The 27,272-nt window shown below is 42.3% G+C and overlaps 1 protein-coding gene and 1 pseudogene across 2 annotated transcripts; one reads left to right on the top strand and one right to left on the bottom strand.

The window, feature by feature from the left end:
- Positions 1-116: 116 nt before the first annotated feature.
- On the bottom strand, positions 117-21,775 carry LOC308250081 (uncharacterized protein). The gene is made up of 4 exons (XM_080672351.1): positions 21,669-21,775; positions 6,102-6,228; positions 5,619-5,691; positions 117-4,758 (listed from the first exon to the last, which is right to left on the bottom strand). Exons 1-4 carry the CDS (start codon positions 21,669-21,671, stop codon positions 2,598-2,600), a joined length of 2,364 nt encoding a protein of 787 aa, XP_080528477.1. The 5' UTR covers positions 21,672-21,775; the 3' UTR covers positions 117-2,597.
- LOC308251189 (protein FAM53C-like) lies at positions 13,607-14,997 on the top strand (annotated as a pseudogene). Its single transcript has 2 exons — positions 13,607-13,649; positions 13,796-14,997. The product of its transcript is annotated as a protein FAM53C-like (transcript).
- Positions 21,776-27,272: the final 5,497 nt, after the last annotated feature.

Here is a 27,272-nt window from a genome sequence, read left to right as displayed (position 1 = left end):
ATGTACCCAAACCAGGGACCAAACCAAACACCTGTGGATGTGCCCTGACCACGAAGGGAAACCATAACATTTCAGTGTATGGGAGGATGCTCAACAGAACAATACTGACCAGGGTAGTTTGCAGTTATTCATATTATTTGAATACATTTCATTACATCACTTTTACAAATACAGATGTGATTTGGTTGATGTTTGGCTGAAGGGAACTTTGTAAAAAATGCATGATTGAAGTTTTAAATATTATGCATAACAAAGAAGTCTAATGCCAAAAGTGACAAACATAAAGAAATTAAAAATGTAACTTGAGGAAAACATCTGAATTTTTACACATATAATTTTGATTCAGAAGGTATTACAAGGAAAAAATTACAAATTGACCTGAAATTACATAATTCCAACAGGATACTTAAATATATCCTCAGAAAATAAAAACCAGAATATTCTTCACAGAAGAGTGCTTAGGAAACAGTTAATACTTCCTGAAAAATTACAGATGTAATTATTACAGAAAAATGCACATAACTTTAATCAATACAACCAAAGATAAATGAAAAGATTGAGCTTACACTCATCTCTGAGTGACAGCACACATCCAGAGTCTGCCTTTAATGAGGAAAGTGGCGATTCTCACATGGAAGGACTGGCTCAGAGCCATCACTGCAGAGGGTGGTACAAGAACAAACTGTCACAGGGCTCCTTGGCACTGCACCATTGCAGCTGTCACAGTGGGATCTGAATCACAGTCAGTAGTAGTATCAAGAGCACAAGATGATTACTAGTCAAATTAGACCTCATGCAAATGCAATCTAGAGATCAGTGTGTACCTTTCAGAAAACAGCCCAACCATGATCATCTACGTTTGTTGTCTGGTGGACACCTATGGGCTTGCAGGAAAAGCCAACCTATGCTGGACCTTTAATGCTGAATTCTGAACATCTTTAAAGCTTACACCTGACATCAATGGAAGTAAAGCACTGGCTTGCAGTTTTGATGATCTTCTTGGCTGTCAAGGCCAAGATTGAGAAAAACAAACTAAAATATTTTCTTAAAGTAAACTTTATAGCACAGTTCCCAGCTAAAAGAAACACAAAACCAAACATGAAAATAATTCACATGGGACTCTACAGTGAGTACGTACAAATATATAACAAATACTTATTAACTAAAATAATAGTGAATTTCAAGTGCTGTTAAAAAATTAAAAAAGAATTCATATGTGTGTAGGGCCTATTCATTCAATACCTGTCAGGGCACATTACTGGGTATAACAGGGTCAATCCCTGGACAGGCACACGGGAAGACAACTATCGATGTTTCTCACATCGATATTTCTCTCCACTACTATCTCTCTCCTTTCCTCACTCCAAAAAAGCAATTTAAAAAACTAACAAAGAATGAATACTGATAATGAGAAAATATGTCAAAAGTTTATAGAACTTTAATGCTGTGAGTTTTGGGAAGTATATGCCTTAATTTGCAACAGGCTTATATGTACCAATTAGTTACACTAACAGGATTTCTTTTCAGTACAGTTTTCAAACTACTTTGAAAGTATTTGTTAAAATTTTAAAGTTTATTTTCATTGTCAATTATACAGTGTGCATTCTCACATGGTATTGTGGGGATGTGAGGCAACAGGAAGGTTTCCTACATTTTTTACAATCAATACAATTCTCCACTTTGAGTTGTTTTCATGAACTTTCCAAGGAAGAGGGACAGCTGAAGGCTTTCCCACTTTCTCTATATGTACACACTATTTCTCCAGGTGCATTTTCACATGTCTAAGAAAGGCTCTCCCACATTCCTCACGTTCATACACTTATTCCTGGGTGTGAGTTCCTTCATGATTTCGTTAAGAACTAGGATGGCCAAAGGCTCTTCTACAATCTTTACATGACAGGGCTTCTCTTCAGTGAGTTCTTTCATCCTTTACAATAAACTGGAAGAAATGAATGCTTTCTAACCCTCTTACATTTCTAGGGTCCATCCCCAATGTGGATAATCGTTCATGATGGCACAGCTGAGAGATTAATGAAGGCACTTCCCTATTCTCTACATTAACAGTTTATCAATAGGATTTGTTTTCACATGTCTATTAAAACTACTTTAGAAGCTGAAGGTTTTACCATATTCCTTGCATTGCTATGGTTTCTCTCCACTATGAGAGCTTTTGTGAATTTGAAAGGATCTGGGATGACTATAGGCTTTCTCACATTGCTTGCATTCATAGGGTTTCTCTCAAGTATACATTTCATGATATCTAAGAGAAAAGGGGATAAAAAAAAAAAAGCTTTACCTCATTCCTTATTCATGAGGCTGCTTTCCATCATGAGTTGTTTAATATCTTTAAAGATGTGAGGTACAACAGGTTTTCCCACATTGCTTACATTCATAAGATTTAACCCCATCATGAGTTTTTTCATGTCTTTGAAGATGTGTGAGCAAACTGAAGTTTTTATTCACATTGCTTATATTTATACGGTTTTTCCTTATTATGAGTTCTTTCTTGACTTGAGAGGGAATGTGTATAAGAGAAAAGCTTTACCACATTGCTTACATTCATAGGGTTTTTCCCTGGTATGAGTTCTTTTATGATGTTAGAGAGAAAACAGATAATAAAAACCTTTATCACAATGCTTATATTCATAGCATTTTATCCCAGTATGAGTTCTTTCATGACGGCGGAGGTAAGTTCGTTGAGAGAAATCTTTACCACAATGCTTACATTCATAGGGTTTTTCCCCAGTATGCATTCTTTCATGACTTCTAAGCAAAGAAGGATAAAGAAAAGTTTTACCACATTCCTTACATTCATGAGGCTTCTTTCCATCATGATTTCTTTTATGTGTTGCAAGAGAATTGGGAGAACTGAAGGCTTTTCCACATTGCTTACATTCATAGGGTTTCTCCCCAGTATGCATCCTTTCATGATTTCTAAGAAGAATGGGATGTCTAAAAGCTTTTCCACATTGCTTACATTCATAGGGTTTTTCCTTATTATGAGTTCTTTCATGACATTGGAGGGAAGATAGATAAGAGAAAGCTTTACCACAATGATTGCATTCATAGGGTTTTTCCCCAGTATGCATTCTTTCATGAATTCTAAGGAAAGAGGGATAAAGGAAAGTTTTACCACATTCCTTACATTCATGGGGCTTCTTTCCATCATGATTTCTTTTAGGTGTTGCAAGAGAATTGGGAGAACTGAAGGTTTCCCCACATTGCTTATATTCATAGGATTTCTCCCCATTATGCATTCTTTCATGATTACTAAGAAAAGTGGAATGTCTGAAAACTTTCCCACATTGCTTACATTCATAGGATTTCTCCCTAGTATGCATTCTTTCATGATTTCTAAGATATGTAGAATATCTGAAAGCTTTCCCACATTGCTTACATTCATAAGGTTTCCGCACAATATGAATTTTTTCATGATTTCTAAGAGATATGGAATATCTGAAAGCTTTCCCACATTGCTTACACTCATAGAGTTTCTCCACAATATGCGTTCTTTCATGATTGCTAAGAGATTTGGAACAACTAAAAGTCTTACCACATTGCTTACATTCATAGGGTTTTTCCTTATTATGAGTTCTTTCATGACTTTGGAGGGAACCTGTATAAAAGAAAGCTTTCCCACATTGCTTACATTCATAGGGTTTTTCTCCAGTATGAGTTCTTTCATGACGACGAAGGGAAGTTCGATGAAAGAAATCTTTACCACAATGCTTACATTCATAGGGTTTTTCCCCAGTATGAGTTTTTTCATGAATTCTAAGGGAATAGTGATAAAGGAAAGTTTTACCACATTCCTTACATTCATAAGGCTTCTTTCCAGCATGATTTCTTTTATGTTTTCCAAGAGAGCCGAGAGAACTGAAGGTTTTCCCGCATTGCTTACATTCATAGAATTTTTCCTTATTATGAGCTTTTACATGACATCGGAAGGAAGTTGGATGAAAGAAAGCTTTACCACAATGGTTACATTCATAGGGTTTTTCCCCAGTATGTCTTCTTTCATGAATTCTAAGTAAAGAGGGATAACGGAAAGTTTTACCACATTCCTTACATACATGAGGCTGCTTTCTGGCCTGACTTCTTTTATGTTTTCGAAGAGAGCTGAGCCAACTGAAGACGTTCCCACATTCATAAGGTTTCTCACCAGTGTGTGTTCTTTCCTGATTTCTAAGAGAAGTAGAACTGAAAGCTTTTCCAGATTTCTGACATTGATAGGGCTTTTCTGCAGTGTGTGCTCTTTCATTTTCTCCAGAGTTCTTGGGAGATCTGAAAGCTTTGCCACGTTGCTTACTTTGATATGGTTTCTCTCCACTATGAGTATTTTTGTGAAGTTTAAAGAAAATGAGACTTCTAAAGCCTTTCCCACATTGCTTACACTCATATGGATTCCCAGGAATATGCATTCCTTCATGATTTCTATGGGAAGCTGAATAGTGGAAAGCTTTCCCACTGGGACTGCCTTCATGATTTTGAATATGTTGATGAGGCATAAAAGCTTTCTCAGGTTCCGTACATTTATAAGGGTTTTCTTCATATTCCTGACACAGTTTGGGTCCAATGTGAGAGCTCAGGTGGTTATTCAAGGATAAATAACGTATGAAGATTTGCCTACACAACCTGGATTTAGGTTGTTTTATTTCAGGAATTTCCTTCTTTTCAGTATGATTTGGAGTCTGGCTGAAGTTTTCTCTGCATTGACTACCATCCTTCCTTGTACAGAGTCTCTCTACCATATGACTCCTGTAAAAATCATAAGCATATTATTAATACTCTGTTAAGGACTTAATATTTATTAGTAGCATGACAATGACATTTTTACCACTTTCAAAGAAAGGGTGGAGTTTCTGAACATTCCATTTTTTCAAAGTGGATATCTTAAAACTTCTAATATAGGCTGGAGCATAGATATTATGAAAACACTTATATTCATTAATGGTACTTCTGTGTATTGGTTCCAAGTGAAATTATTTTTTATACACTAAACATCTAGGTCTTATTTCAGAAAAATCATTTTGATGAGATAATTCTAAGAACCAATATATTTAAAACTGGGCTGATACAATTGGATTATCTATTTTCAAGATTCTTTTGTGGACTGGGCCGATATGGCTCAGTGGTTCAGGATGAACCCACACACCAGGGGCTTACCGGTTCAATTCTCTGAAAGGGAACATGGCCAGACTGCACTTATTAAATCCAGTACAGGGAATGCAGGAAGCAGTCTATTGATTTTTCTATCTCTCCCCTCACCTCCACATAAGAAAATCAAGAAAAACATATTTTGCACTACCAGAGAAGCTCATTGGTTGAGCACTGACCTCTGAACCAGGTGGTCATATTCAATATCTGGTCAGGGCACATTGCCAGGTTCTGAACATGATTCCGAATGTGGGGCATGCAGAAGGCAGCCATCAATAATTCTCTCTCATCATTGATGTTTCTTTCTCTTTCTCCTTCTTTCTACCTCTTTGAAATAAATTTTAAAAATATTAAATATATAAATAAATAAAATATATAAAAACCAATTAAAAAACACACACACACACACACACACACACACAAAGATGCTCTTAATGCTTTGTCATGTCAATGCAACTCACCTAAGATTCATCCCATAATTTTCATACTGATCTTCACTGTCATGGTTGTCACATTGTTCTTCTAAAATACATTCTAGAAAAAGCATTATAAACTATTAAAGAATATAAAAAATGATTTTAGGTACAAAATGAGCTATGATCATTCCTGGTTTAATTAACAATGTACTCTCTTTCCATATTTCAGTTCTTGAAACAGCATTAATGAGCAAGCAACACTAGTATTCTAATTGCCTAAGTAACAAGTAATTGCAGGCAAGAATTGCTTTGCGTTGACTGTCAACCTATGAACCGGTATGAACCGGGACGTCACAGGTCAATTTCCAGTAGGACCAGTTTGCAGGCTAGATCCCCAGTGTGAGGCACGCAGGAGGTACCCAATCAGTGATTCTCTCTCATCATTGATTTTTCTCTCATTCTCTCCCTCTCCTTCCTCTCTAAATCAATAAAAATATATTTTTAAAAAAAAGAATTTGTGATACCTACCTACTGATGCCAGGTTCCAGAAGGTTTCCAGCATCACATCTGCGTAGAGTTTCTTCTGGGTGGGATCCAGGAAAGCCCACTCCTCCATTGTGAACTCCACATTAACATCCTCAAAGGCCACTGAGTCCTAAAATATCCCACATATACATATAGGAGAATGGGTGAGATAGACAGCACTGGGAACTTATACATAATTCATAAGAAGTTCACATAGGACACGTGGTCCCCAACATTCAGTCTGTGACTTGATTGTAGTAAGACTATTATTAATTTGCCAAACTCACTTCCTCAAGAACACATGGAATTTATTGATATGATTTTACTGTGATCACTTCAAGTCTTCATTGCTCTCAAATGTCAGGGTAAAGAGCACCTTGAACAACTTCTACATTAATACATTAAAATACTTCTATTTAAGCCCATCAATTCCTTGTGAGAAAACTCATCTCCATTATAAGCACCATTTGATGCAGCCATCCATGAAACATACTGTCATGTGTGCTTAAAGTTTTAGTGACTGTGAATACAATAAAGGCCTGGTAGCTTTCTCTTCTATTCTCATCACCAAACAGGAGAGGCCAGGCGGTGTGTGAAAATTCCAATTAGAACAAAATGTACTTGGCCATATTGACCTGACATACTCCAGATTATTAGAAGTAGTCAGATATCCCTGAATGAATGAAAATATTCTTGTGGAGGAGTATGAGTGATCATTTGTTTTTATATTCTTTGTTAGTACTCAGTTTGACCTTCTTTTGCCTCTCTCATTTCATGGAGATAGGACGTTAGAGTTAGAACTCAGGCATGAGCAATACAGCGCAACTTAGCCCACTACAAAAGTCCTCTACTCATGAGCCTGAGGGTTATTTCATCCTGATTTATAGGACACATAGACACGTATAATGAAATCATAAGATCACATTCAAAAGAAGTCTTTCTGGCAATTGTGACCCTCTAACTGGGGCCTGGACCTTGAGGAACAATTTAAGACTTGGCATGTACAAAGGCCTTTATTGATATCTGCAATATTTTCATGTTGGAATTAGTTTCACCTGAAACTAATACAAAAATAAAATAAAATGTAAACTGTAATTGGAATGTAAACTATAAATGGAAGTATAGATGGTGTTTATGTAGAGGAAAAATTAATATAATTAAAATGTCCATAATACCCAAAGCAATCTATAGCTTCAATGCAATTCCTATCAAGATACCCATGATGAAACTCACATAACTAGAATATTCAAAAATTTTACATAGACCTCAAAACACCCTGAAAAGCAACAGCAATTTGAGAAAGAAGAACAAATGTGGATGAATCACACTACCCAAACCCCAAGTGTAATACAAGGCTATAGTAATCAAAACAGCATGGTCCTGGCCTAAAAACAGCATATAAGTCCATGGAATGGAACAGAGAGCCTAGACATAAACCTATGCCTCTATGGTCACGGAATACTTAATAAAAGAGGCAAGAACACACATTAAACTAAAGGTAGTATCCTGTATAATAAAAGGCTAATATGGAAATTGTCCCCAGGAGTTTGATCGACCAGGAGTTCCACGGCTTGCTCTGACGTGCGATGACTACCAGGGGTTGGCACAAAACATGGCGGGTGTAGGGGACGTGGTGCTAGCAGTGGGTGGCAGTGGAAGCAGTGCTGGCCCAATGGGCCCCGATGAGAGCGAGACTGCTACTGGATGGTGCAGTAGGTGAGCGGGCAGCACCAGGGCAAGGTGGATGCGAGTGGGAGCCCCGAAAATCCCGCAGGTCACCCCACAGATGGGGAAGGGCAGTAATGGTGGGGGTGGTTTCGGCAAGCAGATGGCGCCAGGCCAATGCAGGTGGGAGCAGGGCCCCTGATGGCCCCGCTGTTTGCACCACAGATGGCAACAATATATAACAGTGCTTTAACAGTTCTGAAAAGCAAATGGTGCCTTGGTTACAAGGAAACAATTAAAGGGGCCTTTTGCAGACTATTATAACTTACTAGAGGCCTGGTGCATGAAAATTCATGCACTGGAGGGGGGTCCCTCAGACCAGCCTGCCCCTTCTCACAGTCTGGGAGCCCTCAGGGGCGGGAGGCGACCTGGAGATCAGGGGAAGGCGACACCCCTATAATACCTCTGCTGCTGCCACTGCCTGCAGAGCAAGCCTCGGACAGCTCTGGTTACCTGAGCCTCGGGTGGCCCTGGACTGCTGGGCAGCTGCCATCCCAGGCTTGTCTGTGCCTTGGACCGGCCCGGGGAGTCTGGGATGCTAAGGGGACTGGGGGAATCTGGAGGCAGGCGCTTAGAGCAACCAGACCCGCCTGGGGGCGGGTCTGGCCATGCCACGGATCTGCTGCCCCGGCGGGACTGAGGGGACTGGGCGCTGCCATCTTGTGGCTGTGGGTGCCGCCATCTTTGAGAGTGTGGCAGTCAATTAGCATATTCCGTCCTAATTGGTTGTGGGCACCTCCATCTCGTGGTGGTTAATTAGCATATTCCCTCTTTATTAGATAGGATGACCCTTGGTTCCCTGATGCTGGAACATTAGACCTTGTTCTCTAGGAACAAGAAGGTAGAAATTTAAAGAGAAATCAGGCCCAGGGAAAACAAGTGCCTTTGTCATCTTTGATTATGTGGGCTCTTGTTCGAGCTGCACTATGCCCACTTCATATTGAGGATCAAAAGCCTTCAGAATGCCAGGAGGATTTATCACCGCCCCCTCCTCCTGCAGTAGAGCCTGTAAAGCCAGTAATATCGAAGGCCCCTGATCCTCCGCCTCCAGTGTGGGAAGGCTCATCAACTAAATCCTCAGTTATGGGATCATGTGTCAGGCAAGCTGTTAGAAGGAGAGCTTTTGGCTTGCCCAGTTATGCAAGATGCAAGGTAACTGGATACATGAACCACTCTCCTTTAATACCTTTAAAGAAATAAGGGAAAGTATGAGAGAAAATGGGGCTAACAGTCCATTTACAAAAAGGACTCCTTCATGCCTTGTCTGAAAATTACCATAAGATGCCTTGGGACTGGCAGATTTTGGCCAAAAGAACTCTAGACTACAGTCAATATTTAATTTTGAGAGCAGAATATGATGAGATCTGTGAACAACAGGCCATTTGTGGTGTTTACTGCCTACCTCACCTGGGAACTCTCCGGGCCGCATTCTGGCTCTAAGTCCCGGGCACTGTAACACATCGGAAAGATCCATGAAAAGGACTCTGATTCGGTAAGTCTTGTCTGTGGGTTATGCGCTCCTGTAAAAATTGTCCATAGAGTATCTCTGTTGATTATTGTTTTTTGTCTTTGTTGTTTGGTTTAATTGTTTAAGGATGTGGCATATTTCGCTTTGCTAGGGGCCCCAGCTATCTGTGGTACGCTGAACACGTGGCAGGGATTGCTGGAACTTCCCAGCAGCTGCCAAGAATTCTTATCTTGGGGACCCTTCCTGCTCTCCCTCACAAGTCATCAGCCATTATCTAGTGACAGTCATTATCTAGTGAAAGTTCTTGTCTGTCTGTAATGTAACTTGGTTACTGATGTTCTTTGCTTTCTTATCTTTGGGGACTTTACTTTGCTGTTTCATGAACACAGGGAATCCTCTGTCTCTGCTGTTTGGGCTTTGTGCCACTCAGAACCCATTTGCTGTGGTGGGTCAGTGTGAGATAAGATTCTAAGGCTAATGTCCCACTGCACTCTTTTATGAGTACCCATTTATTTACTCTAAGATTTTTTCTGTTTCTGTTTTTAACAACTCAATTATTATTATTTTTTTTTGGTAAATATCTTTTTGTTTATTTCAAAGAGGAAAGGAGATGAAGAGAGATAGAAACATCAATGATGAGAGGCAATCATTCATTGGCTGCCTTTGGCATGTTGGACTGAGCCCGCAACCCAGGCCTGTGCCCTTGACCAGAATCAAACCTGGGACTCTTCAGTGCATAGGCCAATGCTCCATCCACTGAGCCAAACTGGCTAGGACAATATCTCTTCTTATAGGTAAGATTTCATGTTGTTAGACTACTCAGAGAGATAAAATATGGGAAATAATTATGAAAGCCCCTCAAGTCTTTCTCCTAGGAGGGTTAGACCTGTAGTAGTGCCTTCCAGCAGAAATAGCAGTAGGGGGCCACTCCCATTTTTGTAAAAACAAAACAAAAGAAAACATTAAAGCCACTAAAGGCCAATGAGTTACCCCTGTTACAAAATTTGCAAGAAAATGCCTTGGGTAATAATAATTGGCTTTAAAATCTCAAAAGTAGTTATGGCAAAATAAATATAACTAAAATGAAGGGTATATGATAAAGGTTTATCAGGGGTAATTATATATGCCTGAACAGTTTTCCAAAGTCTTTGGTAACTTGAAACATTAGATTTTGCTGGATTAAATAGTAAAAATTATTAAATATCTAGGTATTTTGAAATAACAGGATACTGAAATATTAATCTGAATTTGCCTCTTATGGAGAATCTAGAGGATAAATTTGAATCTGTTAATGAATAAGTCTTATATTTTATTTGAAGCAGCTCTTAAAACGTGAATGTATTGCTCATCTGAGGAACGTTAATTACTCATATGCTACAGTAAAAACACCAAAAAACATTCAAATACATAGAGGCTAAAGAGCATAATATTAAACAATGACTGGGTTAGCAACAAGATCAAGAAAGAAATCAAAAACTTCCTGAAACAAATGAAAATGAACACACAACAACCCCAAATCTCTAGGACACAGCAAAAGAAGTCCTAAGAGAGAAGTTCATAGCACTACAGGCATACCTTGTTCAAAAACAAGAAAAATGAACAATAAACTATTAAACATTACCACTTATAGAACTAGAAAAAGTACAATAAGAGAAGTCCAGAGTAAGTAGAAGGAAGGGAGAAAGATTACAGCAGAAACAAACTACATAGAGACCAAAAAAAAAAAACAAAGAAAAACAATACAAAAAAAAATCTAATGAAACCAAGAGCTTGTTCTTTGAAAGGATAAACAAAATTGATAAACTGTTAGTCAGACTAATCAAGAAACAAAGAGAGAGGACCTAAATAAGTAAAGCCAAAAATGAAAGTGGAGAAGTAACCAACAACATCATAGAAATAAAAAGGATTGTAAGAAAATACTATGAACAACTATATGCCAACAAGCTGGACAATGTGGATGAAATGGACAAATCCTAGAAAAATACCACCTCCTAAAACTGAATCAGAAGGAATCAGAAAACCTGAATAGGCCCATAACAACTGATGAAATAGAAGCAGTAATTAAAAAACTCCCAGCTAATAAAAGCCCAGGTCCAGATGGCTTCACAGGGGAGTTCTTCTTCAATCAAAGAACTAACACCTTTACTCCTCAAACTGTTTCAGAAAAATCCAAGAAGAAGGAACATTTCCAAATTCTTTTTATGAGGCCAGAATTATCCTAATTCCAAAAGCAGATAAAGACACTACAAAGATAGAGAATTACAGGCCAATATCCCTGATGAACATAGATGATAAATCCGCAACAAAATGTCAGCAAATCGCACCCAGCAATATCTTAAAAAGATCATACACCATGACTAAGTGGGATTTATTCCAGGCTGTTACAATATTCACAAATCAATAAACATGATATATTACATAAACAAATTGAAAGACAAAACTCACATGATCATATCAATAGATTCAGAAAAAGCATTTGACAAAATCCAACACCCAGTTTTGATAAAAACTCTCAACAAAGTGGGAATAGAGAGAGCATATCTCAATATGATAGAGGCCAAATGTACAGCCAACATCATACTCAATGGGCAAAATTAAATTGTTTTATGATCAAAGCATGGTTCCAACTGACCTGGAACAAGACAGGGATGTCTGCTTTCACTACTCTTATTCAACACTAGTGGCCTGGTGCACAAAATTCATGCACATTAAAGGGAATTAATTAGAGGAAATATTTTAATATTACTATTTGCCTTTTTTCTATAATAGAAGTGTCAGAGATGAAAGAAATTAGTAATATGTATATGAAAGTCTTCCTCCTGTCAGAGTCTGGGGTGCAGCGCATGACTCAGAGCCAAGTCTCTGCCCACCCACGGGTGCTTTGAAATCATGTGAGACCCAGACCCAGCCGGCTCCACCCCCATTGGGTGAGATCCAGACCTGGTCGGCCCCACCCCCATCAAGCTGTGCCAGGCAGGGGGCGCGGCCTAAGGCCCCCCAGCCTGGAGCCGGGGCTTGGGGCATGGCCTAAGGTCCCTTGTCAAGCGCCACCAGGCGGGGATGCAACCTCAGGTCCCCTACCCTGGCCCAGCACCATGCAGCCTCAGGTCCCTGCTGATTGCTCGTTAAGGCTGGTTACGGGAATTCAGCCTCTGTTGTGGGCGTAGCCATCTTGTGTTATGGAATCCCTGCCTCCACTGTGGGCACAGCCATCTTGTTATGGTGTGACTGTCAATTTGCATATTCCCTCATTATTAGATAGGATAGTACTGGAAGTCCTAGTCACACTGTTCAGACAAGTAGAAGAAATAAAAATCATCCAAATTGGGGGTGCCAGAAGAAGAGAGAGAGCAAGATATTGAAAACCTATTTGAAGACATAATGACATAAAACTTCCCCCACCTGGTGAAAGAAATAGACTTACAAGTCTAGGAAGCACAGAGAACCCCAAACAAAAGGAACCCAAAGAGGACCATACCAAGACATATCATAATTAAAATGCCAAGGGCAAAAGACAAAGAGAGAATATTAAAAGCAGCAAGAGAAAAACAGTTAGTTACCTACACGGGAGCACCTATACGATTGTCAGCTGATTTCTCAACAGAAACTATGCAGGCCAGATGGGAGTGGCAAGAAATTTTCAAAGTGATGAATAGCAAGAACCTACAACCAAGATTACTTTACCCAACAAAACTATTATTCAGAATTGAAGGTCAGATAAAGAGCTTCACAGGTAAGAAAAAGCTAAAGGAGTTCATCACCGCCAAACCAGTATTATATGAAATGCTGAAAGGTATTCTTTAAGAAGAGGAAGAAGAAGAAAAAGGTAAAGATAAAAATTATGAATAACAAATACATATCTATCAACAAGTAAATCTAAAAATCAAGTGAATAAAAATCTGATGAACAGAATAAACTGGTGAATATAATAGAATCAGGGGCATAGAAAGGGAGTGGACTGACAATTCTCGGGGGGGAAAGTGGGTGGGGGTGCGGGAAGAGACTGGACAAAAATCGTATACCTATGGATGAGGACAGTGGGGGTGGGGTTAGGGCAGAGGGTAGGGTAGGAAACGGGTGGAGGGGAGCTATGGGGGGTAAAAAGAGGAACAACTGTAATAATCTGAACAATAAATAATTATTAAAAAATAAATAAAAATTTAAAAAATAAATGAAAGAGGTGAAATAACAACAGACCAGACAGAAATACAAAGGATTGTTAAAAAATAATATGAACAGAGAGCTGCTCCGGCCGGCGGCCCTGGGAGCTGGAGGAGCCGCGACTCAGCCGGCATGACTGGAGAGGGAAGTCCCAATGGTGCTAGAATGGTGCTGCAGTGGCAGAAGACGGCTCACGAGTGAGGTCTGGAAGAACAACAGGGAAGACATCCATCATTTGCTCCAAAGTGTGCAAGTCAGATCCTGGGGAGAATCATAACCTGATCACTGAGCAGCTACAGCAACAGACTCTGGATGAGCTGAAATGCACACGCTTCAGCATCAGTCTGCCTTTGCCTGATCATGCAGACATCTCCAACTGTGGGAACCCTTTCCAGCTTGTGCCTGAAGGTGCTTCCTGGAGGGGCCTGCCCCGCTGTTCCTGTGCCGAGTTTCAGGACAGCCTCAACCTCAGCTACCACCCGTCAGGCTTGAGCCTGCACCTCAGACCACCCAGCCAGGGAAGCTTCCCACCGGAGCATCCCCTCTCCCAAGTTCTAAGCCCTGAGCCCCCCGACCCAGAGAAGCTTCCTGTGCCCCCCACCCCTCCATCCAAGAGGCAATGCCGCTCACTCTTAGTGCCCGTGGACCTGTCTCGCTGGCAGCCAGTGTGGCGGCCTGCCCCCTCCAAGCTGTGGACTCCCATCAAGCACCGAGGCAGTGGTGGAGGGGGTGGGCCGCAGGTGCCTCACCAGAGCCCTCCAAAGCGGGTCTCCAGCCTCAGGTTCCTCCAAGCTCCCAGTGCCTCTTCTCAATGTGCCCCAGCCCACAGACCCTACAGTCCACCTTTCTTCAGCCTGGCCCTGACCCAAGATCCCTCTCAACCCTGTGCTGCCTCCCCCCAAAGTGGCTCCTGGGAAAGTGATGCTGAATCCCTATCCCCTTGCCCACCCCAGCGCCGCTTTTCCCTATCACCCAGCCTGGGCCCACAGGCAAGCCGCTTCTTGCCCTCTGCCCGGAGCTCCCCCGCATCCTCCCCAGAGCTGCCCTGGCGACCCCGAGGCCTCCGCAACCTTCCTCGAAGCCGCTCACAGCCTTGTGATCTGGATGCCCGAAAAGCTGGAGTGAAGCGGTGCCACGAGGAGGACCCCCGGCGGCTAAGGCCTTCCTTGGACTTTGACAAGATGAATCAGAAACCATACTCAGGTGTCTGTCTCCCAAGAAACAGCCCGGGAAGACAGCAGCATCTCTCTACCGTGGTTCATGGCCTGTAGCCCCCCACCCCTCTCTGCTTCCTGCAGCCCCATTGGGGGTTCCTCCCAGGTGCTGAGTGAAAGCAAAGAGGAGGAGGAGGGGTCCGTGCGGTGGGGGCGGCAGGCGCTGAGTAAGCGGACACTGTGCCAGCAGGACTTTGGGGACCTGGACTTAAATCTGATTGAGGAGAACTAAAACTGAGAGGCTACTACTTCCTGGGGCCACACAGACTGACTCTCTTATGGCTACTAACAAGTGTCGAGGCTCCAAGACTGGGGGCCCAGCCTGGGAATGGGGATGAGTGGAGGGCTCCCACTCAGGGCAGCCGGAAATCTCGCTCCAGGAAGCTCGACCATGCCGAGAGACTGGCTGGGACAAGATAAACAGAGCTGGTGGCGGGAGGGACAGCCCCAGAGCAGACCTTTCCCATGGCGGCCCTGAGTGTGAGTATCCCTGCCAATGAGAAAGCAATGGGCAGGGAAGGAAGGGGTCTGCTGACCCCAGCTCGGGGAATTTCACTAGCCCCTTTGCTTCAAAGGGCACTTGTGTCTTAGAATTTGGCCAGGGTGGGGGGTTCATTCAGCCTCCTCAGAGAAATTGTGTGCGAGTGTGTGTGTGTGCTTGGGAGTATACTTGAGGAAAGGTGTAAAGGTGTGTTTGCATAGCCTTAGGGAAGGAAGGCAATCGCTCCTTAATAGTAGAGCATCATGATACCCCCAGGATCTTGAGTTTTCATGGAACAGTGGGCTTGTTCAAGAAGTCAAAAGGAGGGCACCAAGTTTTTCTTTTTCCTAAGTAGCTCTGGAACCAGGCTTATAATCCATAAGCACCACTGGCTCTACAAAGGATTCTGTTTGGGGGTACTGCAGGCTCTTTTAAGTGCTGTGACCTCAGCCAATGATCTTTTGCTCAGGCCCACCCCTCTCCCCTAGATATAGTATTGGGGCTGGAGAGGGCTCTTCACATTGATTCTGAGCTGGCCTTTTCTTCTTATCAGATTGCCTAGGCTGTATACCACCTGCCTCTCTCACTCTAAGTAGATGCAAGCACATGTGGGTAACTGAGGCAGGGTTGAAGGGCTTCATCTCTTTTTTTCCCTCTTTACTGATGCTCTGACCTTTGGTGCATTTAGACTGCTGACCATTTAAAAGTAGCCAGTGATTGCTTCTTTTGTAATGCAAGCAAGCAACCTCCCTCTACTTTAGCTGTTTGACTATTTGGATTTTCACATATTGGGCTTACCCAGAGTGGAGCGCACCTCTATGGGGCTGTGGTTGACGCTGGGTAGACATCTGCATCTGTGTTGTGTGTGTGGTGTGGCTGACCTGTAGGTGAGTATTCCTGCGTGTGTGAGTGAAGCCTCTCCCAGGCTGGTGCTCTCCTCCTGTGCCTGGTGACTGCCCAGTGGCAGTTTTAGCTGCCCTTCACTCCCACCTGCTGCCAAAGTCCCTGTGCTAATGGGATTACAAATACAAAAAGTGGAAAAAAATTGTTTGTAAACTTTGTTTTATATTTTAAAAAATCCATAAGTCTCTGTGTGTGTTAAACATGAGGTCCTGCCTCTGTGGCCGTGTTTGAAAAAATAAAGTTTTATTAGAATAATCCATTTTCCCCAAAAATAAATAAATAAATAATATGAACAACTCTATTCCAACAAACTAGACAACATGGAGGAAATGCACATATTCCTAGAAAAATACAACCTTCCAAAACTCAATCAGGAAAATCTAAAAATCTCAACAGGCTGATTATTATAGAAGAAATTGAAGCAGTCATCGAAAAGCTTCTAGCAAACAAAAGCCCAGAGCTAGAGGCTTCACAGGGGAGTTCTACCAAACATTCAAGGAAGAACTAAAACCTATCCTCCTCAGACAATTCCAAAAAATTCAAGAGGAAGGAACACTCCCCATTAAAATACCAATGGCATACTTCACAGACCTAGAACTAAACTTTCCTTCTATGAAGCCAGCATCACCCTAATACCAAAACCAGATAAAGACAACACAATGAAAGAGAATTACAGGCCAATATCCCTCATGAACATAGATGCCAAAATCCTCAATAAAATTCTAGCAAATTGGATCCAGCAGTACATCAGAAAGATCATACACCATGACCAAGTAGGATTTATCCCAGGGATGCAAGGATGCTACAATATCCGCAAATCGATAAAAGTGATATGTCATATAAACAAATTGAGAGATAAAAATCACATAGTCATATCAATTGATGCAGGAAAAGCATTTGACAAAATCCAACACACTTTCTTGATAAAAACTCTCAGCAAAGTGGGAATAGAAGGATCATACCTCAACATCATAAAAGCCATATATGACAAACCCACAGCCAACATCATACTCAATGGGCAAAAACTAAAACCATTTCTCCTAAGAACAGGAACAAGACAGGATGCCCACTCTCACCACTCCTGTTCGACATAGTACTGGAAGTATTAGCCATTGCAATTAGACAAGAAAAAATAAAAGGCATCCAAATTGGAAAAGAAGTAAAACTGTCCTTATTCACAGATGACATGATACTGTACATAGAAAACCCTAAAGACTCTATCAAAAAATTATTAAACTTAATAAATGAATTTGGCAATGTAGCAGGACACAAAATTAACTCCAAGAAATCTATGGCATTTCTATACACCAATAGTGAACTTACAGAAAGAGAGACTGAAAAAGCAATCCCATTTACCATCGCACCAAAAAAATTAGGATACCTAGGAATAAACTTAACTAAGGAGGTAAAAGATCTATACATGGAAAAATAAAGGACACTGAAAAAAGAGATAGAGGAAGACATAAACAGATGGAAGAACATACCATGTTCATGGATTGGTAGAATGAACATCATTAAAATGTCCATACTACCCAAAGCAATCTATAGATTCAATGCACTCCCATTAAAATACCAATGGCATACTTCACAGACCTAGAACTAACTTTCCAAAAATTCATATGGAATAAAAAAAGACCCCAAATAGCTGCAGCAATCCTGAGAAAGAAGAACAAAGTAGGTGGGATCTCAATACCAGAAATCAAGCTGTATTACAAAGCCACTGTTCTCAAAACAGCCTGGTACTGGCACAAGAACAGACATACAGACCAATGGAATAGAATAGAGAACCCAGAAATCAACCCAAACCACTATGCTCAATTAATATTTGACAAAGGAGGCATGAACATACAATGGAGTCAAGACAGTCTCTCCAATAAATGGTGTTGGGAAAATTGGACAGATACATACAAAAAAATGAAACAAGACCAACTTACATCATACACAAAAATAAACTCAAAATGGATAAAGGATTTAAACATAAGATGGGAAACTATAAAAATACTGGAGGAATCTACAGGCAGCAAAATCTTAGACATATGCCGAAGCAATTTCTTCACCAATACTGCTCCTAGGGCATGGAAAATAAAGAGAAAATAAACAAATGGGACTACATCAAAATAAAAAGCTTTTGCACAGCAAAAGAAACCATCAATGAAACAACAAGAAAGCCCACTGCATGGGAGAACATATTTGCCAGTGCTATCACCCATAAGGGCTTAATCCCCAACATTTACAGGGAACTCATGCAACTTAACCAAAGGAAGATAAACAATCCAATCAAAAAATGGCAAAGGACCTAAATAGACACTTTTTGAAATAGGACATTCAGAAAATCAAGAGACATATGAAGACATGGTCAAAGTCACTAATCATCTGAGAGATGCAAATCAAAACAAACAGGTACCATCTCACACCTGTCAGAATGGCTATCATCAACAAATCAACAAAAGACAAGTGCTGGAGAGGATGTGTAGAAAAAAGAACCTCCTTCACTGCTGGTGGGAATGCATACTGGTGCAGCCACTGTGGAGAACAGTATGGAGTTTCCTCAAAAAACTAAAAATGGAACTTCCATTTGACCCAGTGATCCCACTTCTAGGAATATATCCCAAGAAACTAGAAACACCAATCAGAAAGGATATATGCACCCCGATGTTCATAGCGGCACAATTTACAATAGCTAATATTTGGAAACAGCCTAAGTGCCCATCAGCAGATGAGTAGATTAGAAAACTGTGGTACATCTATACAATGGAATACTACACTGCTATTAAAAAGAAGGAACTTTGCCCTAGCCCAGTGGTCGGCAAACTGCAGCTCTGTTGACTAATGAGTTTGCCAACCACTGCCCTACCCGGTTTAGCTCAGTGGATGGAGCGTTGGCCTGTGAACTGAAAGGTCCCAGGTTCAATTCCGGTCTAGGGCACATGCCCGGGTTGTAGGCTTGATCCCCAGTGGGGGACTTACAGGAGGCATCCAATCCATGATTCTCTCATCATGGATGTTTCTATCTCTCTCTCACTCTTCCTTCCTCTCTGAAATCAATATATATATATATATATATATATATATATATATACACACACACACACACACACACACACACACACACACACACACACACATATATATATATATATAAAGAAGGAACTTTTACCATTTGCAACAGTTTGGATGCACCTGGAGAGCATTATTCTAAGCGAAATAAGCCAGTCAGAGCAAGATAAACATCACATGATCACACTCATATGTGGGATATACTAAACATAAACTGATGAACAAAAATAGATCCAGAGACTAAGAAACACTGAACAGACAGTCCAACCTCAGAAAGAAACCAAAGGACTTGTATGCATGCATATTAGCATAGCCAATGGACATGGACACTGGGGTGAAGGGGGCTTGTCCTGGGGGCAGCGTGGGGTGGTGGTGGGGTGTCAACAGGGGAAAAAAGAGATATATGTAGTACTTTAAACAATAAAAAGAAAAGAAAATGGTGCACACACACACAGAGGACTATTACTGTTTTATTCAGCCATTAGAAAAATAAATTGTGCCACTTGTAACAACACATTCATGGACCTTGAGGTAGGATGCTTTGTGAAATAAGTCAGAAAAAGAGAAATACCACGTGTTCTCACTTATCTGTGGAACCTTTATAAAAACTCCATAGATACAAAGCACAAACTGATGGTTGCTAGAGATTGCAGGAGTGGTGTACGGGGGTGCGGTGGGGGTCAAATGGATGAAGGGTGTCAAAAGGTACAAACTTCCAGTTATAAGTTGCTAAGAGTAAATCTTAAAAGTTCTCTTTTCAAGAAAAAAATGTTCTGTAAGTCTGTATGATGACAGATGCTAACTAGACTTATTATGATGGTCACTTCATAATACATACACATATCAAATCATTATGCTGTACACCTTAAACTAATATAATGTTGTATGTCAATTGTAACTTAATGAAAATAAAATCCCTTCTATAAAACAAAAAGATTACAGTGGATTTGAAAAACTGCAATCACCTAGTGATGTCATACCCATCACAATGTCATAGGGAAATGCATTACTCAGATGCTTATGATGATGATGGTGTAAACAAGCTTCCTGTGCGGCCAGTCCTATGAAAGTCCAGCACATACACTTACCTTCACTACATAGAATACCTGATGATGAGAAACTGGTTCATGTATTTGCTATACTATCCTCTTTATCGTTGTGAGCTTTCTACTTCGTGAAAGAAAACTTTGCTGTGAAGCAGTATGCTGTTTGATGCGGGCAGCAGCCTCAGAGGTCTTGTGTTGGCTGTGCCTTTTGATTGCATCATTGCCTCCTGGGCTTGATGAATCTGTGTTTTGTAAATTCCCTGGCCTAAGTGTACAGTGTGATAAAGTCTACAGTCCTGCACAGTAACGACCTAGGCCTTCATATTCACTCACCAATCATTGACTCCTGCAGAGCAGCCTCCAGTCCTGTAGCCCATTCAGGGTCAGTGCCCCACACGGGTATCCCATTTTCTATCTTGCACACCACATTTTTACTGCACCTTTTCATAAATGCTTACTACCATTGCATTACAATTCCCTACAGTATTCAGTACAGTAGCATGTTGTACAGGATTGTTGCCTAGGACCCACAGGCTACACCATATGGCCAGGTGTGTAGTAGGCTACACCATGCAGGTGTGTGTAAGAGAACTGAAAACAACAAAACTGCCTCAAGATGTACTCCCCAGGTTCAGGGGTGAATGACTATGTAACTTCAGTTTCAACCTCTCCCAGCAGTAAAATTATAACCAAATTACTCTGCAACTTGCTGTTCTATACTAATCTGTCTAAAAGCCTCCTGTTGTTCCTTCCCTAAGGAAAGGGGACCCTGCCCGAAGCAACACTTCCTTTTTTTTTTTTACTAATAACCTCTCAAAGCCACTTCCTTTCTGCCTATTGTAAACGCCTTCCACTTAGAACAGCTCCTCTGAGATTCTATTTACCAGATGGGATGCTTCCCAATTCGTGGATAGGAATCAAGCCAGTTAGACCTTCCACTTAGTTGAATTTTGTTTTTAACAGTTTGAAAAGCACCACAAAACAAATAGCTGATAAACATGCTGTGACTCAGAGAAGGGAAGATGGCGTTAGGATCCGGGGGAGAGACTGGAAATGCAGGCATTTGCTGCAGAGCAGGGCCTGGGGGACAGGGGGTGGACTTGAGAGCCTGCTCCACAAACATCCAAACTCAGGAGAAAACGGGATCCTTCTGGGGAGAAAGGAGGGACAGGGGACCCCACAGACCACAGCTCCTCCCATGCACGAACCGCAGAGACCGAGTCACCATTGTCCCCAATGACCCTCCACGTGGTCACCGCACCAACTGCGGAGCCGCGGGGATGTGGGTGCAGAGCTGCCCAGACACGCTCCGCAGCCGAAGGCCCTGCCGCGGGGACAAACTGGACGCCCGGTCCCGCTGGGCCCCACACTGCGAGCCCGAGGGGCCTGCAGTTTCAGCGGAGCCCCCGGGCGCCTTGGGTCCGCAGGCTCCGGACCTGACCGTGCAGAGATGGTCCCGCCACGGCGGCTCCACCCGCCCCTCCTCCCCGTCTCCGCGCCCGGCCACACACTCACCATTTCTAGTTTCCTGGGCCTCCCTGAGTCCCGCCTGCAGCTCCCACCACCCGGACAGATCGCGGACCCACGAAAGACGGAAATGCGAGGGGTATTCGAACTGAATGAACTTCCGCGTAGTAGCAGAGCGTAGCCCCACCCACCTGCTCCCCAAATAGCCCCACCCACCTGCTCCACAAATAGTCCCACCCACCCGCCCCCACCGTAGCCCCACCCACCAGCCCCCTCAGCAGCTCCACCCACCTGACGGCAAGCTCCATTGACAGACACTTCGCACGACATCGCCCCCTAGCGCCTGAGGTGCACAGGCCTGAGCCCAAAGCAGCCACAACTCCTTTCCAGGGACCTTTGCACTGAGAGGCAGGGCTGAGAGTTCCCCAGGGAACAGTGTTCCTTCCTTGCAAACACACACACTGAAAAGGCACCTAATGAATCTGGCTCCATTTTGATCTTTGTTGACAACTGGAGTCTGACGTGTGCATTTGCAAAAAGGTGCCCAGGCTCAGGGACCAGGGATGCCTTAGGGTGGTATCCTTCCAGAACTACAGCCAGATTCCCAGAAAGAGCATTGAAACCAGAAACAAGCCATCATGTCCAGCGGGAAAAGTGACTTCTGCGTATTTAGAATGGTTACCTTTAGAAAGTGTTTTTCACATGAAAAATGTGTTCCCACTGGTGATTCAGTCACCCTCCTCTGAGGTCATGAGCCACCCCTTACTTGTGGTTATCTTGTAGGCAGTTCCACAGACCTACGCAGAGCAGGGAGATGGGCCAGGTACAGAGGTCACCAGGGTGGAGAGCCCAAGTGTCTAGCAATGGGCAGTGAATTGTAGGGTGGGCCCTTGTCCCCAGGGTGACTTTTACTCCTCTAGCTGCTAGAGTCTAGCAGATCACTGGTCCTGCAGTTTGGACCCCCTGACCTTCCCTCCCTAGAGATAACATCTATGCCTCATTGTATTTCAGCTCCAGGCCCAGATAAGCAACAAAATGCCAGGGCTGACATCAGGACCAGCTGCTTTGGATAATGATTCCTGCCCTGGTGCCGGCCAATCCAACAGTGGAGGCCACATCCCTGAATGGACACACCTGGAAAGCTACAGAATATTCCATTCAGATCTTCTGGTAACTAACCCTGAAATCTCCACCCTTAAAACCTTTAGGAAGGAGGACCCAGTGCACTCTCCCTCCCTGGAGCACACCTGTACCTTTCCCTTTCCCCTCCATCTCCTCTCCCCCCGCCCCCCAGACAGGTTACCATTATTAGCTTGCACTCCCAAGCTCCAAGGGCCCTTCTATTACCTCGTTAATGCCTTTCCTAAGCCCATTTCTTCTAAGAATTACCTCACACCTTTGTAATTTACCCAGTAAATGTTCTCTTATACTTTGGGTCTTGCACTGAATTCTTTTCTAGTCAGAACCCAAGTACCCAGGCTGCTGAACCCACATTTGTTCTGAGCCCAGTCAGACACCTGGGGCCATTCCTGTTGCCAGCACAATTACACTGAATAATCCAGCAATAATGAGATTTAACTGAAAACTGGATCCCATCAATGTAAGAATCATTTAAACCTATAGAGAATTTTTATGAGTTCATGTCAGGAAGCAAAATCTAAATGAATTGAGATAATGTCCAGAGTAAGGCAGTTTGGTACCTTGTTTTATACATTACAATCAAAAGAGAAGACCCAGGTGGGTTACATTAAATCCATTGGTGATATAGATTAGGGAGCTGGGAGAAAGCAAAGCAGGGAAACCCCTGGGATAAGATGAAACGTAAAATGATAGACATACATATATATTTTACATAGCTGGATACAGGACAGTTAATAGTCACTGATTAGCATGATAACAATAACAATGAGAGGAGTTATGGTCTCAGCCCTGCTGCATTGGTTGTGCACTGAGGGGTCTGAAATAGGGGGATTCACCCTGACATTGCCAAAAAATGCTATCTTAGATGCAAAAGACAATGGACAGTGTAGGAAAGGGAAAGATTGAGTTTTGTTAGGGAGATTCTAGTCTGGGACATGACTATCTCCCATAAACTGCTTCTAGTTAAAATCTTTTCATTTCAGACCATCCCTCGTGGTTATTTTAGCTCTTTGCATTTGCAAGGCCATCACACAGGCCTTCCCTGAACTTGGCAGGTTAGCATGTGGACTCTTTTCATCCCCACATCTCATTAATAATCCCCCCGATTGGTGAGTCTGTGATAGTAGCATAACTTTCTTTCTAACCATGATGGAATCACTCCCTGCCAGGCAGCCTCTCCATAGGGTATGCACAGCTTCCTGGTTCCGACCATTGCCTCTCTCCAGTCCCTGAGGAAGTGCTCACCTTTGGTACCATCCGAGACAAACAGCCCCACCCAAACAGCAGCAATAACGCATCGAGCCTGGGACACAAAAGAACCTGGAGGCCATCTGACACAGGCAGCCTGAGGGCAGAGCCACAGAACCACAGGTGACCTCAATGGAGAGAGGAAAGGAGGGCACACGTTTCACCCAGGACTCAGCTTACCAGGAGGACCACCACGGGGAGGAGCAGCATCAGTCACCATACACAGCAGGAAGAGAGGTCTGTGGGCATTCACCATGAAGTACTGAGAGATGGAGAATATATTTGCATTCCATCATCTTTTTTTCAGCTTTCTTTTCACTGATATAAAAAAACAATAGTCTCCAATCACTATTTCTAGAAATCATTCTGATTTTCTACTCTGGAATACCTCTGGTTTTTTGTTTTGTTTCCTCTCTCATCTCAACCTCAAATAAATGACTTTCTACTAAGAATGTGTGTTCACTGGGGAAGATGCACATGTTTGGTCTCTTCCCTCACACGGTGGAACTTCAGGAACCTGCTGCTGCAGAAATTACATCCCATCCCTGCCCTTCCACACCCTGCTGGTACTTGCACCTATGGGAATTGTATAGTTCCAGCTGTGGCCCCATCTGGGCAGAAAACGCTCTGCCTCTTACAGGTACCAATAGTGAGAGTTGGTTGCTTTGTTGAGGCCACTTCATGCTGCTCTCCAAGGTGCTTGAATTACTGGGTTGTGTTTAGTAAGAGCAGATAGTTCCTGTAGTCTCCATCATGGCAAATACAAGGGCCAGAATAAGTGTTGCTGCATCCAACTGCACCATGGAAACCATGAGGTCTCAAGACTCACACTATGAGATGGTCTTTTCAGCCAAAGAGCTCCACTGAAAAGGCACAAGGAGTTCCTTGTGTGTATAGAGAGATTTTCCCCGTAGCCTTGGCATATGGCCCTAATGGAAAGAGTCACACAAGGTTCAAGCAGCTGCTCTGTGGGAGAGTCACTGAGAAAACATGACTGCTGGTCAACCCATGAGCTGGGCAATGAAATCCCTTCCTCCAACCCCTGTCCTTGGGATATATGTTCTGCCCACGGACGGAGAACTAAGAGCCATTTCAAGGACACAGCTTTGAGAGAACAATGTGTTGCTGACCCCACCTGAACCATGTACATGACCCAGTGAAGGCTTCTAGGTAAACTTTGAAGATTCTGGTGGGCAGTGTGGAGATCTACTCTTCCTCTGTCCACCCAAGACAATCCTGGTATAGAAGTTCCTTTCCTTATTAAAACTGATGCTTAAAACTCAGAAGTGGTCCAACTGGCATGGCTCAGTGGTTGAGCATCAACCCATAAATCACAAGTAAAATATGGGTAATACAACATTTTTTATCATAAATTGTTTACTTGAAAATCAAGTGTCAAAACCTAAAGCTGGGAAGGAGAAGTGTGCCTGAGGAAACATTTCTAGCTTGACCTTGAACCAAGGGGGCTAGTTTCCCTATAGAGAGCAATGTAGTTTGTTTCTTTTAAATCTTTCAGTGTTCATGCAAAAGGACACCATGTAAAGTATACTGTTCTCTCTTCTCTTTGACAAGCACAGGAGATGTTTTGAAATATGCTTTTCCTCTCTCATTCATTTAAAAATAAATCCTGCTCTAATTTTCAGGTCCATGGTGCTGTGCCACCATCACACGTGATGGAGAGCGGCTGCCACTGTCCCTAACCCAGCCATCCCTGCTCTAAAATGGGATCCAATGAACAGCAAGATAAGTCACCTCCAGGCAATCATGCCACAGGATGCCCTGGCTAATAGTTGACCTCATCTGTACATGTTTACAACTTTTAGGCCATGGCCAATGGTCTAGCTCTCTGGCACCAAGAGCAGCAACTCCTAATTGAAGATCACCCTTTGGGATAAAGCGCTCTGGAATAACCCTGCTCACAATTACTCAAAAAGAAGAGAATGTCACATGTCTCTGCACATGGGACAAATGAAACCACAGGGCTTCATTTCAATCACAGCCGGATAAATTAGTGCAAGTTTCTGAAACATACTGACACTTCAGGTTCACTCAGAAGCAGAGAGAAAAACAGGGGGTGAAAGAACCCGAGGTTGTAGTATCAAAAAAGTGAGGTGTCCCTGTGCTTCATGGGAGGATGTAATAGGGTCTTTAATACTTCTGTGCACAGACATGGAAATGACCCCCGCTACACTGTAGGCTGAGAAGACTGCAATACTGTTCTGTAAAATTATGCTATACAACACCCTGTAAATAAATTCTTTGTTAATTATATAATTTTTCTAATTATCCAAAATATATGCTAAAGTATAATACTGTACTATATATTACCAACACTATACAAATATATTACATACACTACATTCTACATCATATATACATACACAGATACACATAGGTACACACTATATATAGTAATTTTGCACAATGTAATGATAATAATAAAAGTATATTATGATAATTAGACTGGATGGCCAAACGACCTTCTGGATGAAGCTGGGGCTGCGAGGGTCGAGCCCCTTCCATGAATTTCCTGCATTGGGCCTCTAGTACATTATAATACAGTACACAGAGACCAGTTTTGTTAAAAAAATTTTAATTGATTTCAGACAGGAAGGGAGAGGGAGAGAGAGATAGAAACATCAATGATGACAGAGAATCATTAATCAGCTGCCTCCTGTACAACCCCAACTGGGAACTGAGCCCAAAATCCAGGCATGTGCCCTTGACCAGAATCGTACTCAAGACCCTTAGTCCTCAGGCAGACACACTATCCACTGAGCCAAACCAGCTAGGATCGGAGACCACCTTTTTTTAAAAAAATAAATCTTTATTGTTCAGATTATTACAATTGTTCCTCTTTTTTCCCCCCATACCTCGCCTCCACCCAGTTCCCACCTCAACATCTGCCCTTACCCCTCCCCCCACTGTTCTCATCCACAGGTGTACGACTTTTGTCCAGTCTCTTCCTGCACCTCAACACCCCTTTACCCCCGAGAATTGTCAGTACACTCCCTTTCTATGCCCTTGAATCTATTATATTCATCAGTTTACTCTGTTCATCAGATTTTTTATTTACTTGATTTTTAGATTCACTTGTTGATAGATATGTATTTGTTGTTCATAATTTTTATCTTTACCTTTTTCTTCTTCTTCCTCTTCTTAAAGAATACCTTTCAGCATTTCATATAATACTGGTTTGGTGGTGATGAACTCCTTTAGCTTTTTCTTATCTGTGAAGCTCTTTATCTGACCTTCAATTCTGAA

The sequence above is a fragment of the Plecotus auritus genome (assembly GCF_963455305.1).
Source record: "Plecotus auritus genome assembly, chromosome: 6".
Classification (NCBI taxonomy): domain Eukaryota; kingdom Metazoa; phylum Chordata; class Mammalia; order Chiroptera; family Vespertilionidae; genus Plecotus; species Plecotus auritus.
This window is presented reverse-complemented; position numbering and strand designations above follow the sequence as displayed.